This window comes from Borostomias antarcticus, assembly GCF_949987555.1.
Source record: "Borostomias antarcticus genome assembly, chromosome: 8".
NCBI classification, from domain to species: Eukaryota; Metazoa; Chordata; class Actinopteri; order Stomiiformes; family Stomiidae; genus Borostomias; species Borostomias antarcticus.
This window is the reverse complement of record NC_140241.1, coordinates 6,921,190-6,948,681: the sequence shown is the minus strand read 5'-3', so window position 1 is coordinate 6,948,681 and position 27,492 is coordinate 6,921,190. Positions and strand designations below refer to the sequence as shown.

Sequence of the window (27,492 nt, the reverse complement as noted above, 5' to 3'; positions counted from 1 at the left end):
CATATCTCTCCGTTTCCCTCTCTAACACACTCATTCACACAAAGAATAAAGATTGAGATCAACACATACTTCTAGAGTTTTTGATGTATCATATAGTGGTTATAAGTATGTCATACAATTAAGACATCTCTATAAAAGCTTTTAAAATAGACACTGTGCAATATAATACAAAGCTGCTATGCTAGAGCCACATTAATTTGATACAAAATACATACATTTTTGTTTTCAAAGGTATAAATAACAAAGAACTAAAGACTATTTCAATATCTAAAATTGGCCTAAAATACATCAGGAGCTGTATGAGACCCCCATGTTTCAGGTGTCCTTTCATAGACATGTCCATTCACATTGTGTGTGTGTGTGTGTGTGTGTGTGTGTGTGTGTGTGTGTGTGTGTTTGAGTGAGTGAGTGAGTGAGTGAGTGAGTGAGTGAGTGAGTGAGTGAGTGAGTGAGTGAGTGAGTGAGTGAGTGAGTGAGTGAGTGAGTGTGTGTGTGCATGCATGTGTGTGTTTTCCTACAGCAGCGTCAGGTCCAGGAAAGGCCCTCCATGCTTGGTCATGACAGGAGGAAGCATCAGAGCATCACTGGTGCTGGACTGACCAAACAGACTGCCCAGGAAAGGCAGGGACTCAACAGAGTTCTGGAGAGCAGGGGGAGAGACAGGAGGAGGACAGAGACATTAGTACCGTGTCACGTCGCTGAAACAGGATTTGAGTCTTACACCACCAGCACCAGAAGACGGGACCCATCACCTGCTCAATCATCCGCCACACCTCACCCTTCTACAGGTACCACGGCTTCATCCCCACGGCTACTATCATCCCCTCAAATCAACCAGCTAGGACAGGGCTAACACGCGTTAGCAAGTAGATCTCTATCCCATAGAGCAGTTATGGTTCTGGATTCCACTATAAAGGGTGTCCTCTCCAACCACTGAAACAGGCTCAGCTGCTGATTGGCTCCTGCTGCTGTCAGACAGGCTCCGGGATCATCTGATCCTGGGTCTGTGGTTGGAGGAGGCGTCTACCTCTATCCCTGGAAACACCCGCTGGTCCTGTGACCCCCCATGACCCGGAAACTCATTCGACCGTCAGACCACACCCACAACCCTGACCCCCCTCAGCCAATCCTTACCTTCCGCCTGCCTCGAAACCCTTAAATACACACCCATTCTTTGGGCTGCGTAAGAAAAGTCCGGGCGGGGTCGTGAGCTTGCACGAGGCCGTCCTCAGAGGCATACTGGGATACGTGGTGGGAGAGTAGGAGGGACAGAGACAGGCGACTGAGACAAACAGACACACGCTAGTCTCTAGGCAACAGGTACCTGTCCCGTATCCTCGAGTCACTCATCTAGAAATGTCAGATCTACAGTATCTGGTCTGTGTGACAACTCATCTTCACCAGCGACCCTTCACAGGCCCTCTCTTCCAAATAGATTCTTCTAACATCATAAAAACATATCAAGCGAAATCAAGTCTATGCAGGCAATGGCGTGTGTGCGTATGTAGGAGAGAGAGAGTGTGTGTGTGTGTGTTTGTGTGTGTGTTTGTGAGAGAGAGAGAGAGAGAGAGAGAGAGAGAGAGAGAGTGGTGAGTTGGAAAGAGAGACAAAAAAAAAGACCAGATAAACTAGTTTGTTAGCCTCTGGGCAAACCCAGTGGATGCCTGACAATACACACCCACAACAGCAGACTCACACCCCACAACAGGAGATTTGAATACTTCATTTAGAAGGAGCATAGAAATGACATACTGTACTCAAGTGTGTGGCTATTGGTCTACCGGAGTTGTTCACTAATAACCCGTAGCTTATACAGACAAAACACACACACACACACACACACACACAAAATGTACACACCTGGTATCCTTGCACGGCGCTGATCAGTTCTTTGACTCCATTGCTGTAGGCCAGGCCAGGCATGCGCATCAGCCCTCCAGGAGAGGACAGGGGGGAGGGGGAGGGGAAGAAGCCCAGAGCCGTGGGGGATCCTGGGGGACTGGAGACAAGAGGGGGGGGGGGGGGGGTTACTACTGAGGAAAAACACTTTGACATGAGAGCTGGACAGTTTCCCGGGGGAACTGGGGCAAACTTTTTGACTGTCCGAGACTCGCGGCCTTTTGTCTTTGTGGGCCGACGTGCGAGAGGTCGCTAGCTGTTGACCGTGGTCGCTCTGATAACGCTGTTTAGTCATTAACTACCCTTCTAGGAGTTCCTTCTCCTTGGCAAGATCTCCCTCTCTCTCTCACACACACACACACACACACACACACACACACACACACACACACACACACACACACACACACACACACACCAGGCACACATACATACACACATACAGTCAGGGTATCAAGGGTAGATGGGAGGCTATAGTTCTTGCCTGGGGCAGAAGTGCTAGGGGTAGTGGAGTATTTATGAGGTAGTGGGGTATTTATAGGAGGGAGGGGTCAGTTGTCACCTGGGGTAGTAAGTAGTGTAGTTCATGTAGATTTGGGCTGCTGAGGCAGGGTAGAAGTGGGCGTGTCCGGGGTGGAGGGGTCGAGGGCTCAGAAGCATTTGACCAATGGGAGGGTAGAGGGCGGCGGCCTCTGCTGGGAGGATAGCGGGCGCCGGGGTGAAGGGGTAAGTGGGCGGAGACAGACCTGGAGAGAGGTAAACAATAAACATGGCAGGAGAGGAGAGGAGACACGCTCAGCACAATGCCTTTATACGCTGGTCGTTGTTTGGTTTCCAAGAGAGGCTCATGCAACTACACAAACAATGACCTTCCTGAACACTTGATACACACACTGCGCTATAGAGGTGTGTGTTTGTGTGTGTGTGTGTGTGTGTGTGTGTGTGTGAATGCCTGACTGTGGGAATGGGTAGCCATAGGTCGCTTTCTACGGGGTGTGTGTTGAAGGGTGGGTGGTCAGTCTTCCCACACACCTGCGTCGCCGTGCCCGCTGACCCGACCCCCCAGCCCCTGCCCCACCTGTGCACCCGGCCCCGCCCCCAGAGGGTTCGTGTGGCTCATGAGACATTTTCCATTCATGTGAATGGGAAGTACGCAAGTGCACACTTGGGACGAAGGATAGCGAATCGGGACGCAGCACTTAAAAGCACCAGAGCTCAGCTCCGCCCACCTCTTCCACAGCCCCACTGATTGGACAGGCAGAGGTGCCGCAGGTGACATGGGGCCCAATCAAAACCCCAAACCGACCCCTACCACCCAGTGCACTGCTCAGTGAGGATTGGACAGATATAACAGGATATAATCGGAATACACCGCTGACGGTCTAGTTGGTATTCATGCCGACATTGTTTACATTACATCTATCCAATCCCTTTGAGATTTACACAAATGCCAAAAAGCAGAGCCTTGTTTGAAATCAGGTTTGAGTCTCAGAAACGCCATTGGAACAGACACTACTGAATCAGAGGACTGAGATAGAATGCAGATTGAACAACCAACTAAAGAGTTCTCCTGGCATGCAAACTTCACCAAAATCACAAAGAAAACTGATCAAAATCAGGGAGAAACACACACACACACACACACAAACAAGCACACGCACGCACGCACACACGCAAACACATTCACGAGCACACACACACGCATGCATACAGGCGCGCACACACACACACACACACACACACACACACACACACACACGCACACGCACACGCACACGCACACAGTGTTCCTACCCCTCCCGGTCCGATCAGAGTTCCCCGTCCTCCCAGAGTTCTAGATCAGAGAGAACCCAGAGAAGACAGGGGGGGGAAGGGTTCCAAGATTTAACCTCTTAACCTCTCACCTCTGCCCCCATGTGACAGGAGCCCACCTACCCCGCGGTCCCGAAGCGCCCCCACCAGCTCCCAGCGCCACTTACGTCTGGACTTACATGGCGGTGGACTGAGCCCTGTCCCGCTCCTGCTGCGGCCGTGTGTGTGTGTGTGTACGTGCGAGAGGGAGCCCCCCATCAGCACCAGGCCCATCTCCTCGGCGCTGCAGGGGAACACCTCCACGTAGCGGCTGGTCGCCCCTCGCTGGCCCAGCTGACCCGACATCACCTGCTTGTGGAGGCGCTGCGCGGCCGAGAACGCCCGCTCGGCTGAGCACATCTGGATGAAGCAGTCGCCCGACGGACGGCCCTGGGGGGGGGGGGGGGGGGGGGAGAGACGTTGAGGATGAGGTGTGTGTGTGTGGCGCGGGGGGGGGGAGGCGTTGAGGACGAGAGGTGTGTGTGTGGCGGGGGGAGGCGTTGAGGACGAGGTGTGTGTGTGTGGTGCTGGGGGAGGGAGGGAGGCGTTGAGGACGAGGTGTGTGTGTGTGCCTGCTGGGGGGGGGGGGGTCCGCGTGCCGCGCGCACCTGCTGGTTGAGGACCATGTGGACGCCGTGCGGCCTGATGTCCTGCGTGAAGTCCCCCAGGAAGGCCAGGATGTCCTCGATGGTGGCGGCGTAGGGTAGGCCGCGCAGCCGCAGGCAGTCCCGCACGCCGCCAGGGGGGGGCAGGAGAGACACGGCGGGCAGCACGGACAGCAGGGGGGCGGGCGCCACCGGGATCAGCGGAGCCGACGAGTACCGGTTCAACACCTACGCACACACGCACAGGCTGGGTTACATTCCTATACAGGAACTACGCCTGGTCAAAGCCACACACACACGCACACACACACACGCGCACACACACACAGACACACATTCACAAATAAAGTACCAGTTGAACTCAACTCAATTATAGAGTGTGTGCGTGTGTGTGTGTGTGTGTGTGTGTGTGTGCGCTGTTATGACAAAGGGTATCCGGTTGCCAACAGGATACCGTTGTGTTTATGGTCCTGTAGAGGTCATTAACGCCCCTAGACGCTGCTCTTTAGTAGTCCCTGATAAGGCATGTCTATACACACACATTACATTACTGCTCATCAATAAACAGGCCTGAGGCATGTGTGTGTGTGTGTGTGTGTGTGTGTGTGTGTGTGTGTGTGTGTGTGTGTGTGGTGTGTAAGGTAATCTTTCACAAACCAGTGAGTTGAGTGTTTACTGAACAGGCGCTCCATTAACCAGAAGTCTAGGCAGTAAGAGAGTAAGCAAACACACACACACGTGCGCACACGCACACACGCACACACCCACATACACACAAAGCCAGCAGACGGTCTTTATGAGATTAGATGGCTTTGTTTCACCGAATGTTTGTCACACTCCTAAACCTTCTTCTAACACCTCCTACAAGAAACCCTGAAGAAGATACACCAGACTATCAACAACACCAGTTCTCTCCTCGGTTCACATGTAGTGAGAGAAAGCATTCTCCCGTAGTAAATGGAGTAAATTTACAGTATACAGTACAGTGCTTATATCCAAAGCGTTCTACAATGGCCTCTCATTCACCCATTCACACACACATTCACACACCAATGGCAGCAGCTGCCATGCAAGGTGCTAGCCTGCTCATTGGGAGCAATTTGGGGTTCAGTGTCTCGCTGGAATCGAACCGTGAATCTTCAAACTCCCAGACGGCTGCTCTACCGCCGCCCCATGTAATAACACATGATGTAATAACCTGTTAGATCTCAGCAGCACTGACAAGACACACACACACACACACACAAACCTGTTGAACCTCTGCAGCAGTGCTTTTGAACAGCTCAATGTATCTCTTCCCCAGGATATCTTTGTGCTTCCTCAGAGCGCACTGGGCATGCTCCTCGCAGGCGAATAAGACGAAGGCATCGCCTGTCGGGCGCCCGTCTGGGAAACGGACGAATAGGATGCCCTCCTTCCCTCCGCTGACAGGGCAGGACTCCTTAGGCCCCTCCCCCTGGGAGAAGAAGGCCAGCACTTGCTCGTGAGTGGCGGTGAAGGGCAGACCTCGCATGCGCACGATCACCTGGTCCTCACGAGACAGGAACACCGCCACCTCGTTAGAGGTACCTGACGCACGCACGCACACACACACACACACACACACACACACACACACACACACACGAACACACACATTAAAACACACATCCGAATGTAGATACAATCCGAATGTAGATACACAAACATACGAAAAATACAGACATCTTGTGGAATTTGAGTGTGATTCGGGCTGTTCAAGTGAGAGTGAAGGTGACGTTGTCGTCGTTTCTCACCCCCTGCTATCTTCAGAAAGTCCTCTCCGGTGGCTTTGTACACCTGCAGGGAGGAACGGGGGAAGTAGAGGACGGTTCCAATAACAGTTAGGTCAGGTGTTTGAAACAGGTCAGTACAGTACAGCTCGGTGATGGGTTACAGATGGGCTGATGAAAGGCTCATTACCTCGATGTATCTGTTACCCATGTGGTGTTTGTGCCTCTGCAGGGCCAGGTCTCTGTGCTCCTCGCTGACGAAGCGGACCAGAGCCTCCCCGTTTCTCCGGCCCTGGGCGTTCAGACACAGCGCGGCGCCACCCCTAGGCAATGCACAACGTTGCAGCGTTATAGCGCTGTTACAGCACAAATTGTTCTGTGCTAAATACATCAAAATACCATTCACCTCAACTGTTTGTGTTTCTGTAACTCACTCCCATCACAGACACACACACACACACACACACATACACACACTTACTTGGCAATGTTCAGTCCCCTGAAGAAGCGAGCAATGTCCTGGTCAGATGATTGCCATGGTAATCCCCTTGCTCTGATCACAGTGTTATCACACACACGCTCCATCTTACTGCTGCACGCACATACATACAAACACGCACGCACACACACGCACACACACACACACACGCACGTGCATATAAGCATCATCTCAAGACAATAATAAATAAAATCTATAAAATCTTAATGCAGAAAATTTCCCTACCAAGTGCCGGTTTCAAACTTTTCACTGACCCTCTCTGGGTTAATGAACGTGTGACCTATGAACCAGAAAACAGCCATTTAACAAAATGCCCTTATAACAAGTTTGTCTGTGTTCATGCGCAACTGTGTCCAGCATTATTAAAAGGCTAGTGCTGCCACCGAGTTCCACTGGTGTTAAGCTGATGTGCTGTAGGGGTCGTGACACTCACAGTGGGGCTCGGCGAGCAGGGCGAGGACGACGTCGGCCATGGTCTGGACCTGCAGCGCCGCGCTGTCTCCCGGCAACGCGTCTGAGGGATCGGACACGGCGTCCGGCTCCACGCTCTCGCTCAGAGCTGGGGAGACGACGGTCAAGGAAAGACGCCACGGGAGACCGGCAGTTATTTCTGACATACAGTTGGTTTGAGGGGCACCGTGTGTACAGTACATGTACAGGAGAGCATGTCACGGTGTGTGTGTGTGTGTGTGTGTGTGTGTGTGTGTGTGTGTGTGTGTGTGTGTGTGTGTATGTGTGAGTGAGTGAGTGAGTGAGAGAGAGAGAGAGAGAGAGAGAGAGAGAGAGAGAGAGAGAGAGAGAGAGAGAGAGAGACAGAGAGAGAGACAGAGAGAGAGACAGAGATCCTGATCTAATGGGCGGGTGGGGTTGGTCCTGTTGTCTAAACACACAGGTTTTTTTTAGCAGAGAGAGACGCCTCCATTGTGTCTCTATTTGCATTTCAAAACCTCCAGTTCTGCAGCCAACACCCTGTGGCCTGCAAACTCCGGCATCATGGGTGTGAGTTTGTGTGTCTGTAGACTGTGCAATATTTATCATTCAGGGGAAAGTCCGACAACCACAACATTACTCATGTACTGTAAGAGTTAGTGTTACTGTCACGGCGCCCAGAGGGCTACAGGTTAGGGTAGGATCTGAAAGGATACAGTCTGCCATGAGCTGCACGCTCAGGGATTTCACGTCAGAGGAGGGGAAGTGCTTCCTGAACTCTTTCCGCAGGTCGAAGAAGGAGTAAAAACATTCCGGTAACACAACGTCCTGGACAGAGAGAGAGAGAGAGAGAGAGAGAGAGAGAGAAAGAGAGAGAGAAGAGTGAACCAACAAGTAGTGAAAACGATGAAGTCAGTGACAGCTGGGAGGCTAGGGTCAGTTGATAAAGGCTTATTGCTATCATTTAGATATTTACTCATGTCAGTAAAACAGGTTCCCTACATGGCTCTACATGTGACAAACTGAGAACAGAGTACATGTAGAGGAATCTGATATGAAGAGGTTGAACAATGTATAGCGTACATGTGCATGTACTGCATGAGTGTTATGTATCCATGTCCCTTTCACCATGTGTCAAGGAGACATTTTTCAAAATGAACAACACGTTTTGTTAAAGCTCACGTTTCAACGTCATGTACGACTCGAACGAGAGCAAAGTGACAACATGTTTCATTGTGGCTCCGCGAGTGTGAAAATGCACTTCTAGCGGTGGTTATTGTCCGCCCTGGCTGCGAGGCGTGTACCAGCCCGGCGCTCTCACCTTGCCTGCGGCCTCGGGGTGGATTACTTGGCGGATGTGGAGCTGCCCGTCGGTACACAAACACACTGACGTGCCTGCGCCTGAGATGTTCACTTCATTTGTCAATCTGAGATGAAACTGCAAAGACCCCAGATGTCCAAGGAGTTCAATTAGTAACAGACAATTTACAAAAATGGGCGACTCTTATCGGCTAATACTCAGAAAGAGCCTAATAAAGTTACTGTGGTTAATGTTACTTTGATTGAGAAATGATTGAAAGTTTCAGTTTCCAGCTTTAAAAGTGACTCATTTGGTTTCAGAGCCACTCAAAGAGCAGGCTTCCAGACTCATTATGTAAATGAGATAATTTGCGTCTTAGGGCTTTTAAGATCGACACCTCATCTCTCAACTGTCTTTCAACGACAGCTGAGTTGAATTACATTCCAATGGAGTAAAAATTGTACAGAATAAAGAGTGAAGAGGTGTCTATGTACTGAGTCGTCTATGTAATGAGTCACTGAGGTGTCTATGTAATGAGTCACTATGACAGAACAGCTTAATACAATGTCTAAATCCACAAATACCAAGAGAGATGATAAAGACATCAATAATTATGTTATAAGAATACTGACACCATGTTAAGACAGTGGTGGTAAGAACCTGGTTTAAAGCGCTTTCGAGGTTTGTGGCTGTAGAGACAGACTCTGTGCTGACTCCTTTTTCCTCTTCCTCTGTTTCCTCCTCCTCGTCTTCCTCATTCTCCTCTGTCAGGTCTGACAACTCAGGTTTTATCAACACCTCATTTATCTTTCCCAACTGGACCAGAGAAACACACACACACACACACACACACACACACACACACACACACACACACACACACACACACACACACACACACACACACACACACACACACACACACACACACACACACACACACACCCATTCACTTCAGTACTTTCAATTGGCAGAGGCTTTACATAGTAATTAAATATATAGGGTATCTTTATACAGCTATGCTATAGCAATAGACTGTCAGTCTACATAGCTAATAAAGAACACGTGGGGGAAAACGTATTGCTATTCTGGTTTCTTAATAACCACAGATGAAAAAAGACAGGCCCTCACAGCTGTCAATGGAAAAAAAAAACATTTGAGGAAATGGATCAAACTAATAAATCCTACCTTTAAGCTCTTCAAGTCCACCAGCTGCCATACCAACTGCACGAGCTCCTTCTCGTCAGATCCCAACAGGTCTCCGCTCGCGCCAGATGTGGTGGTGGAAAACACCACCAGGTAATCTACCTGGGCTGCCGTCATTTTAATACGAAGACAGATACGCTAATCACAAGCAAAGTCAAAGAAAATAAACTAAAGCACACTAGACAGATACAGAATGCAGTGTAACCAGCCACCCACACCTAGACTAGACATCCAAGTGGTTAGGTGTGCTCAGCAACTCCAGGTATGTGGCTTTTAGATTGTGTGAGAAAATCTATGTAAAACCTCCCGCACCCCTCATCGCAGAGTAATGGCTGAAGGTTGGTTTTTTTGTACGCTCCTACCTGGATCCTGTGGACCACGTGACTCAGGTAGCAGCTACCTGCCCAGCTTCAGTGGCCTATCGGTGTTTCACACTAGGACGTGGCACTACTCGCCAGTATCGCTACCAAATAGGACTAAGCGACAAATGAATTTACATTATACACATTATTCATGTAGGCTTGGTCTATTTTATTGCTCGTTAGATAAATTGATAGCCTAGCATCATCAGCATACCCCTCCCCATGAAAAGAAACTAGCATGTGAATAAAAAGTTTTTAAAATAGTTTTGAACAGCCATCAATTTGTATTATTTGCTTTGATATAATGTGACTAATATAGCCTATATATATAATTCCCAATTTTAGACCAACAACAAACCTAGCATGAGAATCGGCTGGCTAGGCTACTATCACAAAACCAGAAAAACTAAACAAAGAAATTTGCAAACAATCACATTAATTCATTCATTTAGTCTTTATTGCTCAGATGTAGGTTATATGAATAGGTACTGCACAAAAACAGGTCTTATAGCATCCTTGCATAGGACACTAAATCCATAAAGGTTTAGTGTAGGCTATTGTCTACATAGGAAACCGTAGCCTACTGATTTCTGATCAGTTTTGACTGCTCTATACCAGTGCGTCTGAAACTTTTCAGGCTCATAGCACTCCTAGGCTATATACCCGTTTCATCCATGACACCCTTAAATCACAGTTTTTACTCTCAGCGCCAGGATAAAGGTAATATGAGCATTAGCTTTGGCAACCAACTTGGCCACTAAAAAAACTAGCCTGCCTCGGTCAGACACACGCACAGTTGAACGCATGCGTTCGTCTCATTTTGTGATTTCGGCCACTTAAAAATATGTATTTGAAACTTTATTCTGGATATGCTTTATTTCAAAGTGCCTTGCTAATTTACTTGGTACCATCACTGCGTTAGCCAATTTCTGCTGACAGGCAATATTAGCGCGCGTGTTTACTTGTTTACGTCGTCGGCCCTCAAACGAAAGTAGCCTATCTTTTTTTGTCGAGATAGGCTACCAACGACAACTTGAGAATATCCGTTTCGGTTAGAACTGACTGAAAATTAATTTGATACTGATAAATTACAAGATCATCAAAGGATTCCACGGCACCCCAGGACTCATGTCACGGCACCCACTTTGAGAAACCCTGCTCTACACTACAGCCATGCTCCATGCTTCCACTTTGAGAAACCCTGCTCTACACTCCAGCCATGCTCCATGCTTCCACTTTGAGAAACCCTGCTCTACACTCCAGCCATGCTCCATGCTTCCACTTTGAGAAACCCTGCTCTACACTCCAGCCATGCTCCATGCTTCCACTTTGAGAAACCCTGCTCTACACTACAGCCATGCTCCATGCTTCCACTTTGAGAACCCCTGCTCTACACTACAGCCATGCTCCATGCTTCCACTTTGAGAACCCCTGCTCTACACTACAGCCATGCTCCATGCTTCCACTTTGAGAACCCCTGCTCTACACTACAGCCATGCTCCATGCTTCCACTTTGAGAACCCCTGCTCTACACTACAGCCATGCTCCATGCTTCCACTTTGAGAAACCCTGCTCTACACTCCAGCCATGCTCCATGCTTCCACTTTGAGAAACCCTGCTCTACACTCCAGCCATGCTCCATGCTTCCACTCTGAGAAACCCTGCTCTACACTCCAGCCATGCTCCATGCTTCCACTTTGAGAAACCCTGCTCTACACTACAGCCATGCTCCATGCTTCCACTTTGAGAACCCCTGCTCTACACTACAGCCATGCTCCATGCTTCCACTTTGAGAACCCCTGCTCTACACTACAGCCATGCTCCATGCTTCCACTTTGAGAAACCCTGCTCTACACTCCAGCCATGCTCCATGCTTCCACTTTGAGAAACCCTGCTCTACACTACAGCCATGCTCCATGCTTCCACTTTGAGAAACCCTGCTCTACACTACAGCCATGCTCCATGCTTCCACTTTGAGAAACCCTGCTCTACACTACAGCCATGCTCCATGCTTCCACTTTGAGAAACCCTGCTCTACACTACAGCCATGCTCCATGCTTCCACTTTGAGAAACCCTGCTCTACACTACAGCCATGCTCCATGCTTCCACTTTGAGAAACCCTGCTCTACACTACAGCCATGCTCCATGCTTCCACTTTGAGAAACCCTGCTCTACACTCCAGCCATGCTCCATGCTTCCACTCTGAGAACCCCTGCTCTACACTACAGCCATGCTCCATGCTTCCACTTTGAGAAACCCTGCTCTACACTACAGCCATGCTCCATGCTTCCACTTTGAGAAACCCTGCTCTACACTACAGCCATGCTCCATGCTTCCACTCTGAGAACCCCTGCTCTACACTACAGCCATGCTCCATGCTTCCACTCTGAGAACCCCTGCTCTACACTACAGCCATGCTCCATGCTTCCACTCTGAGAAACCCTGCTCTACACTCCAGCCATGCTCCATGCTTCCACTCTGAGAAACCCTGCTCTACACTACAGCCATGCTCCATGCTTCCACTCTGAGAAACCCTGCTCTACACTACAGCCATGCTCCATGCTTCCACTTTGAGAACCCCTGCTCTACACTACAGCCATGCTCCATGCTTCCACTTTGAGAACCCCTGCTCTACACTACAGCCATGCTCCATGCTTCCACTCTGAGAACCCCTGCTCTTCACTCCAGTCATGCTCCATGCTTCCACGCAGCTCTGGACCAGGGGCTGCCACTGTGAAACCCGGAACTATTCACAAGCCGGAAGCTTCCTATCCCCTGAGTGACAACAACGAATGATGGCGGGGGACACTTCAACAGAGCTTCTGTTTTTGGATACATTTAAACATCAAAGTGCAGAAGTAATTTTTTTCTGAATCATGCCGATAATACAAAGGAGTAAACGTTTCTTAGGAATAGATAGGTATCTAAGTAACTAGCCCAAGGACAGGGAGGTAGATAGCTATCTAGAGCTAAGTTAACGTTAGCTATGCTAGCCTGCTATCCACACCACGTAATGTTAGCATGTTAGCTAGTGCGAACTAACGCAGCGTATCCATAATGTATTGGTGTTGTATGAGATCATATTTCAACAGACAAGCCTGTATAAATTAAAGTTGATGAAAAGCGCATAGCGTTAACCAACGTCCCGTTACGGAAGTAGATGCATAAGATAGCTAACGTTAGCTAGATTCGTTTGGGCTGTTGACGTTAGCTACCGTTAGTTATTCTAAGACTGCTGCCATGTGTGTATGTTGTGTTTGCACTCTTAACACCCTGTATGTGTTCACTCGGCTGTAACTTAGTTGACCAACGTGGACGTAGTGCGGTTCCCATGTGGAGTACTAATCACAGAGGTGCGGGTCATTCCCCCGGGGATCAAAGCACACAGCAGCTTACCTGACAGCAGGGCATTTGGGTAAGACAACTCACACGGGCTGGACAGTCATCCCTCCATCACACTGCATATTACACTACTTGGTGTGCATACACCTCATGAGTCATTACACTAATGAGTTGTGTGCATGCATTTGATAACTGCTATTGTTCTCCATGGCCTGGAGATAGGAAAACTGCTATTGTTCTCCTCACCTTTAATAGGGAAGTCAGATTGCATGGATGTACAATCTCTAAGCAGCCCAGTTTAGATGAACTTGTCACATTGATTAATTAAAGTTATTGCATCATAGGGAAGATCTGGTCATCTGTGCAGGCTTCATGTAATCTGTGCATGTTCAGTGCGTGCAAGATGAGTGTGTTTGTGGTGACATCATATCCCGATCCTTTCTCTGTCTCCAGGGAGACCTCTCCTCATGCCTTCCAGCTGGAGTTGTTCTTCAACAATGTCACCAAACCCAACAGTCCCACCTTCCACAGGCTGGGCAGGTCAGTCACCCTCTCACTTTCCTTCCTCAAACACCCCCCCCCCCCCCCCTCCCTCCTCTCCGCTCCTCCACCTGTGTTTGTGCAGGTCTCAAAAGATTCAGGTAGCAAGTCTCCATCTCACCTGTAGAACCAGTCAGGGTGGGGTCTGCTCTTAACTCGCAGTTCTCACAGGGAGCCTGGAAGAGCGAGGGCGTTTTCTCAACTTTCCACAAGTGCCTTTGTTCATTCTTCCAACTGGTCTCTCCAGTAACTCAACCCCTCCCACACAGCACACCAGAAACACACAACACGGCCGAGAGCCCCAGCCTGCTGAAAAAATGGCTCTGCGTTATATTGTGAAGTCAAATAGCAGTGTTTTTACATACCCCTAGTCACTGTGTGACTGACCCTCAGTCACTTGATACACTACATCAGTCCAAAGGCTGTAGGCCTCATTCAGAAAATGAAATCTAATCCATCATTTTCTCCTTGTGTGTCCCTAGTCTGGAGTATGATGAAAACAAGTCCATCGTCTTCAGGCCTAGTGGAAAGGTAAGCACTCCTCAACTCCTTGCGGTGGAGGGTGTGTATGGGGTGTGTGTGCTTGGTTGCTCTTGTCTGGCACAATGTAACAAATGGGCTGTGTCCAGAAATGTAAGGGCTGACTCAAACGCATGTGTGTGTGTGTGTGTGTGTGTGTGTGCGCGCGTGCGTGCGCGTGTTTGGCGCAGGTGAACACAGATGGGCTGGTGTTGCGAGGCTGGTACACCAGTCTGACCGTAGCGGTGTACGGGACGGCAGAACGCTCCCACGGACATGAGCGCGACTCGCCCCCTCCCCCACCACCCCCACCCCCACAGCAGCAGCAGCAGAGCGGACCCAAAAGGATCATCAAACAAGGTGGGTAGATCCAAGCAGGCGCGCATGCACACACACGCACACACACATACACACACACACACACACACACACAGCTCTTGCCCCACTTTTACCTCTCACGCCCCTATACAACTCTCAGCCCCTGACCCCCATATACCTGGAGTCTGAAGCTAACTCCTACTTACACTTCCCTGTAAATACACTCCTTCACCTCCAGAGAGGGCTGGGCGATAAGGCCAGAATATTAAAATCATTTTTTTTCTGTGTTGTGGACAATTCGTGATTTTATTATTATTTTTCTGTCTACACACACTCAAGACTAAAAAAAGTATTTTTTAAAACTATACAGTATGTGCAATAAACTGACCTCAGACTGATCTTTAAGTCTGAGAGAGAAGAAACAGTGGCATTTAGTGGCATTCAAATGTGTCATTCAATTATGTCATAATTTCTTCAGATTCAGATATTTCAGGCCACTGAGGAGCTTGTCGCATAGGTTTTTTGGATGTGCGCAACACGTCTGTGCGCCTTTTCTGCGGCGTCTTCGATCACCTCAGATGGCCACTGAGTCTGTGCCACTGCGTCTGTGCATAACTACAAAACAGGGTTCATAAAATACAAGTACATAAAATTCCGGTTCAATAAAAAATATGCTCAACTGCGCAAAAGCATGTTTGCACACATTTCCCTATCGAGTTTGAATGGATTGTCTTGGAATTTGACTGGATGGGTGGGTATACTAGCTATTCCAAGGCCATGACGACAGCCTGCGTTACTGTAACTAGACTATTGCTGGCGCCAGCGTTTGAGTGACAGCAGAGGAAGCACTTAACTTGATTTTTCGATTTAGGCATTTTTCACATTGTTCAAAAACAAAAACTCTTCCAGCCCTACTTTGACAGTGAGCCATATAGTAACTGAAGCCGCTGTTTACCCAGCTAGCACTGCATGTCTCTATCCTAACTCTATAACCTCTCTATAACACCAGAGTGGGACAAGGAGGAGCAGTACAATGGGAGCCCCCCCAGACCAGCACCCAGAGGGCCTCGCACCCCCCCTGGGCCCCCACCCCCGGATGATGACGAGGAGGAGCAGGTTCCAGTGACAGGTCAGACACACACACACACACACACACACTTTGTCTAAGTATGTGAATATTTGTATGTGTATGTGCCCGATGGCTTCTGAGGTTCCCCTGGCAACTGACTGACAATCCTTGTGGTCTCCGTGGCGACTATCCCAGTGGGCGTGGGCGTGGTCAAAGTGGAGCCGTGCGAAGGCCGGGAAGATTCCCTGGAGGCCGTCTCGCCCGAGCGGTCACCGCCCGCCGACGAGCCCTACTCGGACGCCGAGCCCGAAGAAGAGGGGGAGGAGGAAGAGGAGGAAGAAGAGGACGCGCGGACAGAGGGAAGCGCTCCGGAGGAGGAGGAGGAAGAGGAGGAGGAGGAGGAAGATGAGGGTGAGGAGGAGATGGAGGAAGGTAGGGGGGCTCCTGTGTGTCAGCAGGATATACAGACAAGATGCCCATTCCCAAACGCACCCCCTAACGGCTCGACTCCACTGGGCCCATTAGCGTCAACCTATCAGACGCTAAAGAAATGAATCCATTGTAATAAATAACAGCGGCTCCACTGCAGCCGTTGCGTTGCGCTCGACGCCAGCGTCCGACGTTAGAGAATCGCCGAGGTTCATTTCTTGATTTCCGGCGGTTAGAATGTCGATGCTGACGGCCGCAGTGGAGACAAGGGGTAACGCTCCCGAGTTCACCGTGCTCACCATATCACTAGTATCCAGTCATCACAGACCTTTCCGATTCACCCACACACATCTTAAGGGGACATGAGAGAGGGGTTAGTTTGGGACTGGGCGGCGGACACGAGGGCGTGTGCTCTGGCGTGCCGCGCCTCCAGCTCTACGCCCCGCTGCAGAGTGTCTTGTGTTCACCGCTTGCATGACAAAACCAGCCCTGCATGTTTGCAGTAAACTTATGAGAGTGAAAGGCAGTGAGAGAAAGAGAAACAGAAAAGGCTTTGTGTAACGTGTGTTTGAGGTGAAGAGTCCTACAGTAAACAGTCTCCCCTCCCCCACACCTCCCATCCCCTCTCCCAGGTGACGATGGCTACGAGCAGATCTCCAGCGACGAGGACGACCTGGACAACGGTAGTTTCAAGCTGCCCAGCTTTGACATGGACTACACTCCCGAGGACCTGGCGTCCGTCCCGCCCGTCCAGTACGACCCTTACGAGCGAGAGCTCCGGCCGCTGCTGTTCTTCACCCCTCCGTACAAGACGCGGTTCGACACGCAGCTGGAGAGGGCCAGGGTGGGGAGGGAGGGGGACCCGGAAGGGCCCATGGGCGGAGAAGGGCCCGAGGCAGAGGCCGTGGCCCAGCTGAGGGAGCTCCTGGCTGGGATAGGAGAGGACCGGGGAGTGCGCTGGGTCACGGCCCTGGAGCAGGCGCCGGGACTGCTGACTAAAGGGCTCGGCTATCTGATTGGCCAGGGGGAGGGAGAGTGGGAGGAGCCTGTCAGAGCGCTGGTCCAGTGGGCCCTTCAGGGCCTGAGTATGGATATCGCTTTGACCCAGCCCATCGCCCTGAACCTCAGACAGCTGAAATCCGGCGCCAAGCTGGCGTCCTGTCTGGCGGAGAGCCCGCAGGGCCTGGCAGCGCTGCTCGCCGAGGGGGCGCTGGGCCTCCTGGTGGAGCTGCTCCACAGGGACCACGTCTCGTCCACGCTGAAGCTGTGCATCCTTAGGGCTCTGGATGCGCTGACCAGCGCCCCCGCTGGTGTGGAGGCCTTCCTGCATGCAGAGGAAGGGGAGAGGAGCGGATACCAGGTGAGGGGTGCCTTCTTGACCCCACCCTGAGGCTCATGACGTTTTTTACAGTTCAGTAAAGTGCCCAGGCATGTTTTTAGTCGTACACTAGGGGTAGGGTTTTAAAGTGGTTTTGTGTGTCTTATTAGATGTCATGTGTTCTCCCTCCAGCGTTTGGTCCAGCTGTTCTTGCGCGAGGCGACGGTGAGGGTGGTAACCGCCGGCAACGCTGTGCTGCAGAGGGGCCACATCTACGAGGTGCTGTCAGACCTCCAGCGCTCCGCCGCCGCCTGGAGCGAGCCCCAGCAGGTACACACACACACCAAACACACACACACACACCAAACACACACACACACACACACACACACCAAACACACACACACACACACCCCAAACACACACACCAAACATACCAAACACACACACACACACACCAAACACACACACCAATCACACGCACACACCAAACACACACTCACACACACACCAAACACACACACACTCACACACACACCAAACACACACACACCAAACACACACACACACACACACCAAACACACACACACACTGAACACACACACACACCGAACACACACACACACACACACCAAACACACACACTGCTAGGCACAGCTTTATAAATGTGACTTTCACTCTTTTTTTTGTGATCATTTTTTAAAATTGCTTTTACAAAAGAAAAACAACACAAAATGACACAATAGAACAACAAGGGGATGAGGGGTTGGGGCAACAGACAAGCCATAGAAAATATGTGACACCTCGGTCAAATATGTGACTTTCACTCTTAAAACTACATGACGTTGGATGACTGAGGGAGGGGGGTCATTCGTACAAACCGTGGTGGTCGTCGCGTTTCAGGAGGAGATGGAAGAAGCCGAGAGTCCTATGGAGGAGGAGTCAGCACTAAGCCCCTCCCCTGTCAGCGAGGCAGAGCTGGATAGGATGACGGGGGTTCTTGAAGAGTTACTTCACCTGCTGGAGACGGCCCCCCACGCCATGGTGCAGCCCCCGGGGAAAGCCTTCCCGACCACGGTCCGAATCACCGGGCCACAGGAGAGAGACGACCCATACCCTTCACTGTACAGGTATGAACACACACACATACACGCGCACACTCACACACACACACACACACACACACACACACACACACACACACACACACACACACAGCCCGTATACTGAAACACTGTCACTGTTATGAGTAATGAGAAGGGCAGTGAATGTTGCTGGCTTTCAAATTCAGTGTACCGTGTGTGTGTGTGTGCGTGTGCGTGTGCGTGTGTGCGTGCGTGCGACAAAATGTGCGTTAACCTAGCCATGCGTTCATTTCCCAAACCCGCAGGTACATGTACGCGTGTCACTTCCTGGAGAGCACTGCTGTGGTGCTGTCGGCGGGGGCGGGCCACGCGGGCATCAACCAGGCTGTCCGGGACCTCCTGCGCTTCCTGTCCCTCAGCCAATCCGGACTGCTCTTCCTGCTGGCCCAGCCGGCGCCCACCAGCCTGCTGCTCCGCCTCCTCGCCACGGTGGCCGAGGCCGAGGGCGTGGAGGAGACGGTGTTCGCGGGGGCCGGAGTGGACGCCGGGCTCACGGCGCCGGGATTGGGCGAGGAGGGCCTGGGGGTGTGGCTGATGCAGGCGCTGCATGCGCTACAGGGCGCGTCGGAGCTGCTGACTCACGTGGCGGCCGGCGGGGAGGGCGGGGCGGGGCTGGAGGAGGGGGACAACGCGGACATACTGGGCACTCTCCACGCCCTCTACCTGATCACCTTCACCCAGACGGGGCGCAGCGCGGTGGCGCACGTGTTCAGCCTGGAGAACAACCTGTCCTGCTTGGTCACCCTGCTGCAGCACCACGGCAAGGACGGACAGGGGTGAGCGGTCAAATCAAACTTTATTTATATACAAGGACGGACAGGGGTGAGCGGTCAAATCAAACTTTATTTATATACAAGGACGGACAGGGGTGAGCGGTCAAATCAAACTTAATTTATACACAGCGCATTTCATCATGCACGAATGAAGCACAGTGCGCTTTGTGTAGGGGAGGGGCTGTGTGCTTTTGAGTGTGTGTGTGTGTGTTTGTGTGTGTGTGTGTGTGTGTGCGCGCGCGTGTGTCTACACTGGAGTCTGTGTGTGTGTGCGCGTTTTGTGTGTGTGTGTGTGTGTGTGTGTGTGTGAGTGAAAAAGAGGGAGAGTATACAAAATGGCTTGCAAATGTTTATTTTTCTCTGTGTGTGTGTGTGTGTGTGTGTGTGTGTGTGTGTGTGTTCGTTCGTGTTCCCTCTTCCTCTTATAGGGAAGCCAAGGCCCGTAAGGCGGTGACCTATAACTATGCGTGCATGCTGGTGCTGATGGTGGTGCAGAGCTCCAACGACCTGCGGATGATGGAGCAGCACGCCACTCCCCTGCTCGCCATCGCCAAGGCCGACGACACCAACGCTAAGATGCAGGGTACTGCTGCACACACACACACACACACACACACACATACACACTGACACTGACACTAGAGAAATGAACGATCATCCCATGTCAGACATGGGAAAGGGTGTTTTAATTTCCCCTGCAGCCGAAAGCCGAAAGAGTCGAATGTAACGCTGTGTGTGTGTGTGTGTGTGTGTGTGTGTGTTGTGTTTCAAAGCGGAGTGTAACGTGGTGTGTGTTTGTCTCGTGTTTCAGAGCTCAGTAAGTGGCTCGAGCCTCTGGAGAAACTACGCTTCGAGATCAACAGCATCCCCGTCCTCATAGACTACATCAAACAGGTACGCTGCTCCCCTATCCGTGTATATAAACACACACACACACTCACCCCATCTCTATGTCACTGTCCTGACTCGCTTCGCTTGCTTTCAACGGTTGCTTAATAAAATCCCAGTCACTCCAGTGAGTCACTCCAGTGCATAAGACATGTCTGAACCAAACACACCTGTCCTGGAACGTACCTATGCTCCCTGCCGGTATATGCAAATGGACCCGTGACAGAAGTGCAGCAGAGCCAAGTCCTGTTGAGCTTGCTGAGAGAACAAGCTGTGGTGTGTGTGCACTCTTGCACTTGATTTAGCACTAGATTATTTATGCTCTTAGTCACTTGTTTAGAAAGGAGATGCACTTGTGAGTTCTGGCGAGTAGTAGCACACTGACCGTCTACGTTAAATGACACTTATTGTAAGTCGCTTTGGATGAAAGCGTCTGCTAAATGACTGAAATGTAATGTGTTTGTGCGCGCGGTTCTAAAGCTGGTCCCGCCCCCCCGTATGTTCTCCTCTAGAACCTGGAGAACATGCTGAGTTTAGAGGGAGCTGGAATGGTGAGCGCCCTGAGGGTCCTCTGCCACATCGCCTGCCCCCCGCCTGCAGTAGAGGGTACACACCGATTCTACATTCAGAATTAAGACGGGTGCTATGTTGACAGTTTGGGCGGGTTGGCCTGTCGTCCGCAGTCCTCTACTGTGAGATTAAAGCTCTCTCTCATGTCCACTCATGTCCTCTCTCTCTCATGTCCTCTCTCTCTCTCTCTCTCTCTCTCTCTCTCTCTCTCTCTCTCTCTCTCTCTCATGTCCTCTCTTTCTCTCTCCCATGTCCTCTCTCTCTCTCTCTCTGTCTCTCTCTCATATCCTCTCTCTCTCTCCCTCTCTCTCTCTCTCTCTCCCACTCTCTCTCTCTCTCTCTCTCTCATGTCCTCTCTCTCTCCCCCCCCCCTCTTTCTCTCTCTCTCTCTCTCCCCCTCTCTCTCTCTCTCTCTCCCCCTCTCTCTCTCTCTCTCTCCAGGTCAGCAGAAGGACCTGAAATGGAGCCTGGCCGTGGTGCAGCTTTTCTCCAGCGAGGGCCTGGACATGTGTGTCGGCGTCCTCCAGAAGCTGTGCGGCGCCCTGCTGCAGCCCTGGCGCCTCCACGGCCACGTGGGCCCCGCCCCCCAGCGCTGCCTGGTCTTGACCGTGTGCATCAACACGCTCCGCCTCCTGCGCGCCATGCTGACCGAGCTGCTGCGCGGCGCCGGCGCCTCCTTCCAGTTCCGGGACGTGCGCGTGGCCGGCGTGCTGGTGACGCTGCACATGGTGGCGTGCTCGGTGCCCACCTCGGGCCGCCTGGACGGCGACGAGACCCGGCTGCAGGCGCTCATCGTCGACGTGCTGCTCACCTTCACGCAGGGCGTCAGCGAACAGGTGAGGAGCGCGTCGTGGTCGTCCGCGGACGGCCTGCCTGAGTTGTCGTCATAAATGTGGTCTTGGAAGTCATTACGTGTGGGTTAGGCTGACACCTTTTTGTGTGTGTGCGTGTGTGCGTGTGCGTGTGTGTGTGTGCGTGTGTGCGTGTGTGTGTGTGCGTGTGTGTGTGTGTGCGTGTGTGTGTGCGCGCGCGCTCCCCCATAGGTGACCCACACTGAGGAGACCCTGTCCAGTAACACCTGGTCTCTGGTGCTGAGGGAGGTCCTGGGGTCTCTCCTGAAGGCCCCCGAGGGCCTGTTCTCCGGCCTCACCCTGCTGTCCGAGCTGCTGCCCCTCCCCCTGCCCATGCAGAGCACGCAGGTAACCGGACAACCAAGCGCCTCGAAATATAGAAAGATGATTTGTAACTCTACGCTAACCAAATTAGAGATTTAGTATTTAGATAGATGGATAGATGGATAGATGGATGCATAGATAGATAGATAGATAGATAGATACTTTATTGATTCCCCCAGGCGTTGACATTGGCGTTTCAGCAGTTGAAATTAAAGCAAGGTTGGAAAGAAGAATGGACACTAGATACAGAGTAATGAAAAAGACACCAGATAAGGGGGCAGTAGCATAAAAGAGGAATAACTGGGGCTATATACTGTACAAGTAACTGATACTGTACAAGATATATATCGTGTACTCCTAGTCTCGTAGTCTTCCGAGTATTAGTATTAGTATTAGTAGCCTAATTTAGTGGTTATCTGCACGTGCTGCTCGCATGGTGTCTCTCTGGTGGTCTGACGGCGTGCGTGTGGCTCCTCCCCCCTCCAGGCGATGTCGGTCCAGGACGCGGCCGTGGCCCTCAACACCAGGAAGCTGTGGAGCATGCACCTGCGCGTCCAGTGGCGGGCGCTGGCCGAGGCGCTGCGGTGCGCGTGCGCCACCAGCTGCCCCCCCCTGCTGGCCATGCTGCGCCGGGTGTGTGTGCAGCTGGCTGACCTGTCCTCCCCCACCGCCGTGCTCATCATGAAGACCCTGCTGGAGCTGCTGCTGGAGGAGCTGCAGCCGTAAGAGGGACACACACTCACACACATACACACACACACACACACACACACATACACACTAACACACACTAACACACACACGCACTAACACACACTAACACACACACACACACTGGTCACACTTTACAATAAGGGTCACAAAAAACATTAGTTAACTGTTAACTAATGCTTATTTAGGGTTAGGTTAGGTTACTAATGTTAATTAATACCTTAGTTAAGGTTAGGGTTAGGGTTAGGAGAGTTAACCTTAGTTAACATGAATAACATTAGTAAATGGTTAATAGAGACATTAGTTAACTGTTACTTAATGCTTAATAATGCATTAACTAATGCTTATTAATGTACCCTTATTGTAAAGTGTTACCCACAGACTCACACTCAAACTACCTAATCTCAAGTCAGTCTGAAGGATGACTGTCACTTCCCATCAGGCCATGCAGTTGCTCACGCACACACGTGACGCGTGTCCTTAACGTGCGTTGCAGGGCCGAGGGCAAGAGCACGTGTTGGGGACAGGTCCTGCGGCTCCTCTCCCTATTGGACGCCCTGGTCTCCCAGAGGGCCTGTAAGAGCGCGGCGCTACACCTGCTGTCCAGCCCCGCCCCCGGGGAGGAGCCGCCGTTGACGGACCTCTTCCCCCTGCTGCTGGCCCTGTTGACTCCGCCCACCGACAACGCCCTACAGCAGATGCACTGCAGCGAGCTGGTTGGAACTGTTCTGCAGTCTCTGTGTGACCAGGTAACACACACACACTCACACACACACATACAGATGCACACACACACACACTCGGTTATCGTTTACAGCGTGAATATTGAGGTCTCTCTGGCGCGCGCCAGGATATCGCTCTCGTGGTGTCGCCCCCCGGGGAGGGGTGCGTGTCGGAGGCCGACCAGCTGGCCAACGCGCTTCCGGGGCGGGAGATGATGTCGTCGGCGTGCCAGGCTCTGCTGGAGGTTCTGGGGAACGCGGACAGCAGCCCTTCTCTGCTGCTCACTTGCATCAGAACTATGATGTTCCTCACAGAACACGACTACGGACTCTACCACCTCAAAGGGTACGCACACACACACACACACACACACACACTATCTCTCTTCCGCTCTACTCTTTTGTGATCTCCTTCTCTCTGTTTTTTTTCTACGGATGTTTTTCTGTTTCCTAACTGATTGTGTGTGTGTGTGTGTGTGTGTGTGTGTGTGTGTGTGTGTGTGTGTGTGTGTGTGTGTGTGTGTGTGTGTGTGTGTGTGTGTGTGTGTGTGTGTGTGTGTGTGTGTGTGTGTGTGTGTGTGTGTGTGTGTGTGTGTGTGTGTGTGTGTGTGTGTGTGTGTGTGTGTGTGTGTTTCAGTGCCCTGAAGAAGCACGGTGCAGGCCTGTGTTCACTGTTGAAGAAGCATTCATTCTCCTTCAATAAGGACTCTGCTGAGCTACTGTCCGCTTTATTTGACTTCCTCAGACAGATCCTTCACACTGACCCACTGGTAAAACACACACACACACACACACACAGAATCTGACACTCATCATCCCAGGTCATGTGTCGCTTGCCTGTGTCCAGACGCAGAATACGATGTTGTGATCCTGTGATCCCAGCAGCTGTTTCCTCTGTGTCTCAGGGTTGCTGTGGAGAGGAGGGCCATGGGTCCGGGGAGGCGGAGTCAGCCTTCGTCCCTCCCACGCGGTCGCTGGCCCTGACTGGCTCAGAGATGAAGACTCTGCTACTGTGGGAGGAGTCAGAATTGCATCCTCTGTCTACTCTGGAGAAACACATTACGGTATTGACATGCACACATTTCAACATAAGAGGTCAAAAACAGACACATTACAGTATTCAATATATATACGATATGAAAAACAGACACATTACAGTATTCAATATGTATACGATATGAAAAACAGACACATTACAGTATTCAATATGTATACGATATGTGTCAAAAACAGACACATTACAGTATTTACACATTTCAGCATGAGAGGTAGAAAACAAACCTATATAAAATCATTCAGTTGTGGTGTCAACATTTTGCCGATGGTGGGTCTTCAATGTGCGTGCGTGCGTGCGTGTGTGTGTGTGTGTGTGTGTGTGTGTGCAGAAGCTCTGCAAGGACGACGATACGCTGGAGACTTTGTTGGAGAATGTGATTGGTCTGAGGCAGATGTTGGACAGCGCCATGGACACACCCCCTTCCACTGAGACCGAGCCCACTCTGCCCGCCCCTGAGACGCTACTGGCTCAGTTCAACCACAGGTACCCCTTGAACTCACACATAGTAGAACCGGTGTTTGGGATCCATACATACAAGCTTCACTCCTGATAAAACGTGTATGTGGATTGTGTGTATATATTCTTCTTTTTTTTTTTCCACATCTTTATTTATAGATTTTGAGTTTAATACAAAACATGCAGAAAAACATTGCAACAGCAGTGTCATTTCAAAGAACATACAAAAAGGACAGACAATGAACAGGACAAAGAACTAAAGTACAAACAGCGGACAATGGAAAGAAAAAATACATAAACAATAATAGTAATAATAATAAATAAGACATAATAGAGATAAAACAACCATCAATAGTAAGTCCAGGCTTGATGGAGCTTGTACAGTCCAATAGGGGATTGACTAAATCTAGACCTTTATGTGATTGTGTGTGTATATTCTTAACCGTGTGTGTGTGTGTGTGTGTGTGTGTGTGTGTGTGTGTTTCTGTGTGTGTGTGTGTGTGTGTGTGTGTGTGTGTGTGTGTGTGTTGTGGCTGCAGGACGGTGTTTATTCTGTCGGAGGCTCTGGATGAGCAGCTGAAGGCTCTGTGGTTCTCTCCGTTCCACACTGACGACATGGAGGCCGAGCTCGACATGGTGAGGGTGTGTGTCTTTGCGTTACTTCTCACCCGTGTGCGTTTCTGTAACTCGTGTGTTTCTGTCACTTGCGTGTGCGTTTCTGTAGCTGGTGTGTTCCTGTTTACTCGTGTGTGTGTTCCTGTAACCTGTGTGTGTTTCTGTAGCTGGCGCGCGAGTGTAACTCTGTTCTCTGCGTGTCAGGTGAAGGTGGACCTGGTAGGGCTGGCCCAGGAGTGTTGTCCCGACCTGGACCTGAAGGCGGAGCTAGAGCGCTCCTTCCTGTCTGAGCCCTCCTCCCCCGGTCACAACAAAACACCCAAAGGCTTCCGATTGGGCAAGCACAAACACGAGACCTTCATCACCTCCAGGTAATGTTAGCTACGCTCGCTAGGCTCCGCGGTAAACAAAATACCGGTCAACAAAATACCGGGAAACATACGTAAGCTCGGCTTCAAGTAACGTCTGTTTTATGAACTGGTTCGCTAATATCTGACGTTTAAACGCGCTCCTGTCTCTTTGCAGCGGGAAGTCGGACTACGTGGAGCCCGCTAAGAGAGCCCACATCATGGCGGTCCCTCGGGGTCGGGGGGGCAGGGGGGGCTTCGGTCAGCTCTGTCGGCCGCACGACATCTTCCGCCAGCGCAAGCAGAACACCTCGCGCCCTCCCAGCATGCACGTGGACGACTTCGTGGCGGCGGAGTTTAAAGACATTGGGACTCCCCTGGGGCTGCTGCCCCCCAAGCGCCCCCCCAAGAGCTCGCCCAAGCCACCGACGCGGGGGCTGTTCACCGGCAACAGAGGAGGGGGAGGAAGAGGAGGAGCCGCCTTCCACAGCCAGACGCGCTTCTTCACGCCGCCGCAGCCCAAAGGAGTGCTGCTGTCCGGTACGCATGCACACACACGCACACACGCACGCACACACACACACACATGCACACGCACGCACGTGCACGCACACACACGCACACACACACACAGGCTATATATATATATATATATATATACTATATATCATACACGCATTCATCCTTGTAATGTCTCTTATGGAGCGGATGGAGAATGTAAAAGGTCGGAAAGGCTAACAGATGGATCTTAACCCTCTCTCTCTCTGTCTCTCTCTCTGTCTCTCTCTGTCTCTCTCTGTCTCTCTCTCTCTCTGTCTGTCTCCCCAGGTAACTATGCTCGCAGAGAGGGTGGGCGTGGCTCTTCGTGGAGTGGTCAGGTACCAGCGGTCACTCACAGGGGGACGTACAGTGAACCGAGGGGAGGCCAGAGCAACTTCACACGCGGGCCCATGCCCTCCCGCCAGCTGCCTGCAGGTATGCGCGCCACCACGCAAACACACACACACACACACACACACACACGCATACATACATATACACACTCACGCATACACAGAAACACGCATACACAGAAACACACACACACGCACGCATACACAGAAACACACACACACATATACACATGCACACACGCACACATACATACACACACACACATACTGTACATATACACACACGCACACACATACCTGTAGATATACACAGCTCAAGAAATAGAGAATATGAATCTAAATCTGAAGCTAGCTAACTACTGTCCCTCGTCTCTCTCTGTCAGGGGCGTATCGTTTGGCTCCGCGTGACCGCGCCCCCCGAGGCCGGGGAGGCACAGGCCTGTCGTGGCTGGGTGGAGGAGGAGGAGGTGGAGGAGGAGGAGGAGGAGGAGGAGGCGGCGGCGGAGGAGGAGGAGGAGGAGGGGGAGGAGGAGGAGGAGGGAGAGGCTCCCAGGGAGGGAAGTTCAGCAGCGGGGGAGGGAGTGGAGGAGGGAGGGGCAGACATGTGCGCTCCTTCACCAGGTAAACCCACCTGGCTAATGACTGCAGCCTATCATGGCGCCAACGGACCAATCAGGATCTCGCATACCGTCTGTATTGAA

At 51.3% G+C, this 27,492-nt stretch overlaps 2 protein-coding genes across 3 annotated transcripts; one reads left to right on the top strand and one right to left on the bottom strand.

Moving 5' to 3' along the window:
* Positions 1–1,155: 1,155 nt before the first annotated feature.
* Positions 1,156–9,657, bottom strand: esrp1 (epithelial splicing regulatory protein 1; the record flags this gene model as incomplete). Its single annotated transcript, XM_084442088.1, has 15 exons — positions 1,156–1,239; positions 1,861–1,999; positions 2,462–2,645; positions 3,879–4,140; positions 4,359–4,583; positions 5,605–5,924; positions 6,131–6,173; positions 6,297–6,429; positions 6,588–6,698; positions 6,831–6,885; positions 7,039–7,164; positions 7,751–7,862; positions 8,356–8,472; positions 8,995–9,150; positions 9,523–9,657. 15 exons carry the CDS (start codon positions 9,655–9,657, stop codon positions 1,156–1,158), a joined length of 2,202 nt encoding a protein of 733 aa, XP_084298214.1.
* A 3,038-nt stretch (positions 9,658–12,695) lies between these two features.
* virma (vir like m6A methyltransferase associated) lies at positions 12,696–27,416 on the top strand (the record flags this gene model as incomplete). Of its 2 annotated transcripts, none has more annotated exons than XM_084442370.1 (27): positions 12,696–12,761; positions 13,206–13,318; positions 13,699–13,785; positions 14,268–14,316; positions 14,496–14,664; positions 15,632–15,751; positions 15,887–16,102; positions 16,753–17,480; positions 17,631–17,768; positions 18,343–18,569; positions 18,830–19,360; positions 19,786–19,940; positions 20,169–20,251; positions 20,758–20,851; positions 21,257–21,651; positions 21,859–22,014; positions 22,477–22,712; positions 23,198–23,450; positions 23,552–23,769; positions 24,061–24,193; positions 24,329–24,487; positions 24,809–24,963; positions 25,476–25,572; positions 25,756–25,922; positions 26,077–26,438; positions 26,727–26,873; positions 27,175–27,416. In XM_084442370.1, the coding sequence occupies 27 exons, from the start codon at positions 12,696–12,698 to the stop codon at positions 27,414–27,416; spliced, it is 5,496 nt and encodes a 1,831-aa protein (XP_084298496.1). The 2 variants fall into 2 exon arrangements, with proteins under 2 accessions (XP_084298496.1, XP_084298495.1); XM_084442369.1 differs by having other exon boundaries at positions 25,476–25,578.
* Positions 27,417–27,492: the final 76 nt, after the last annotated feature.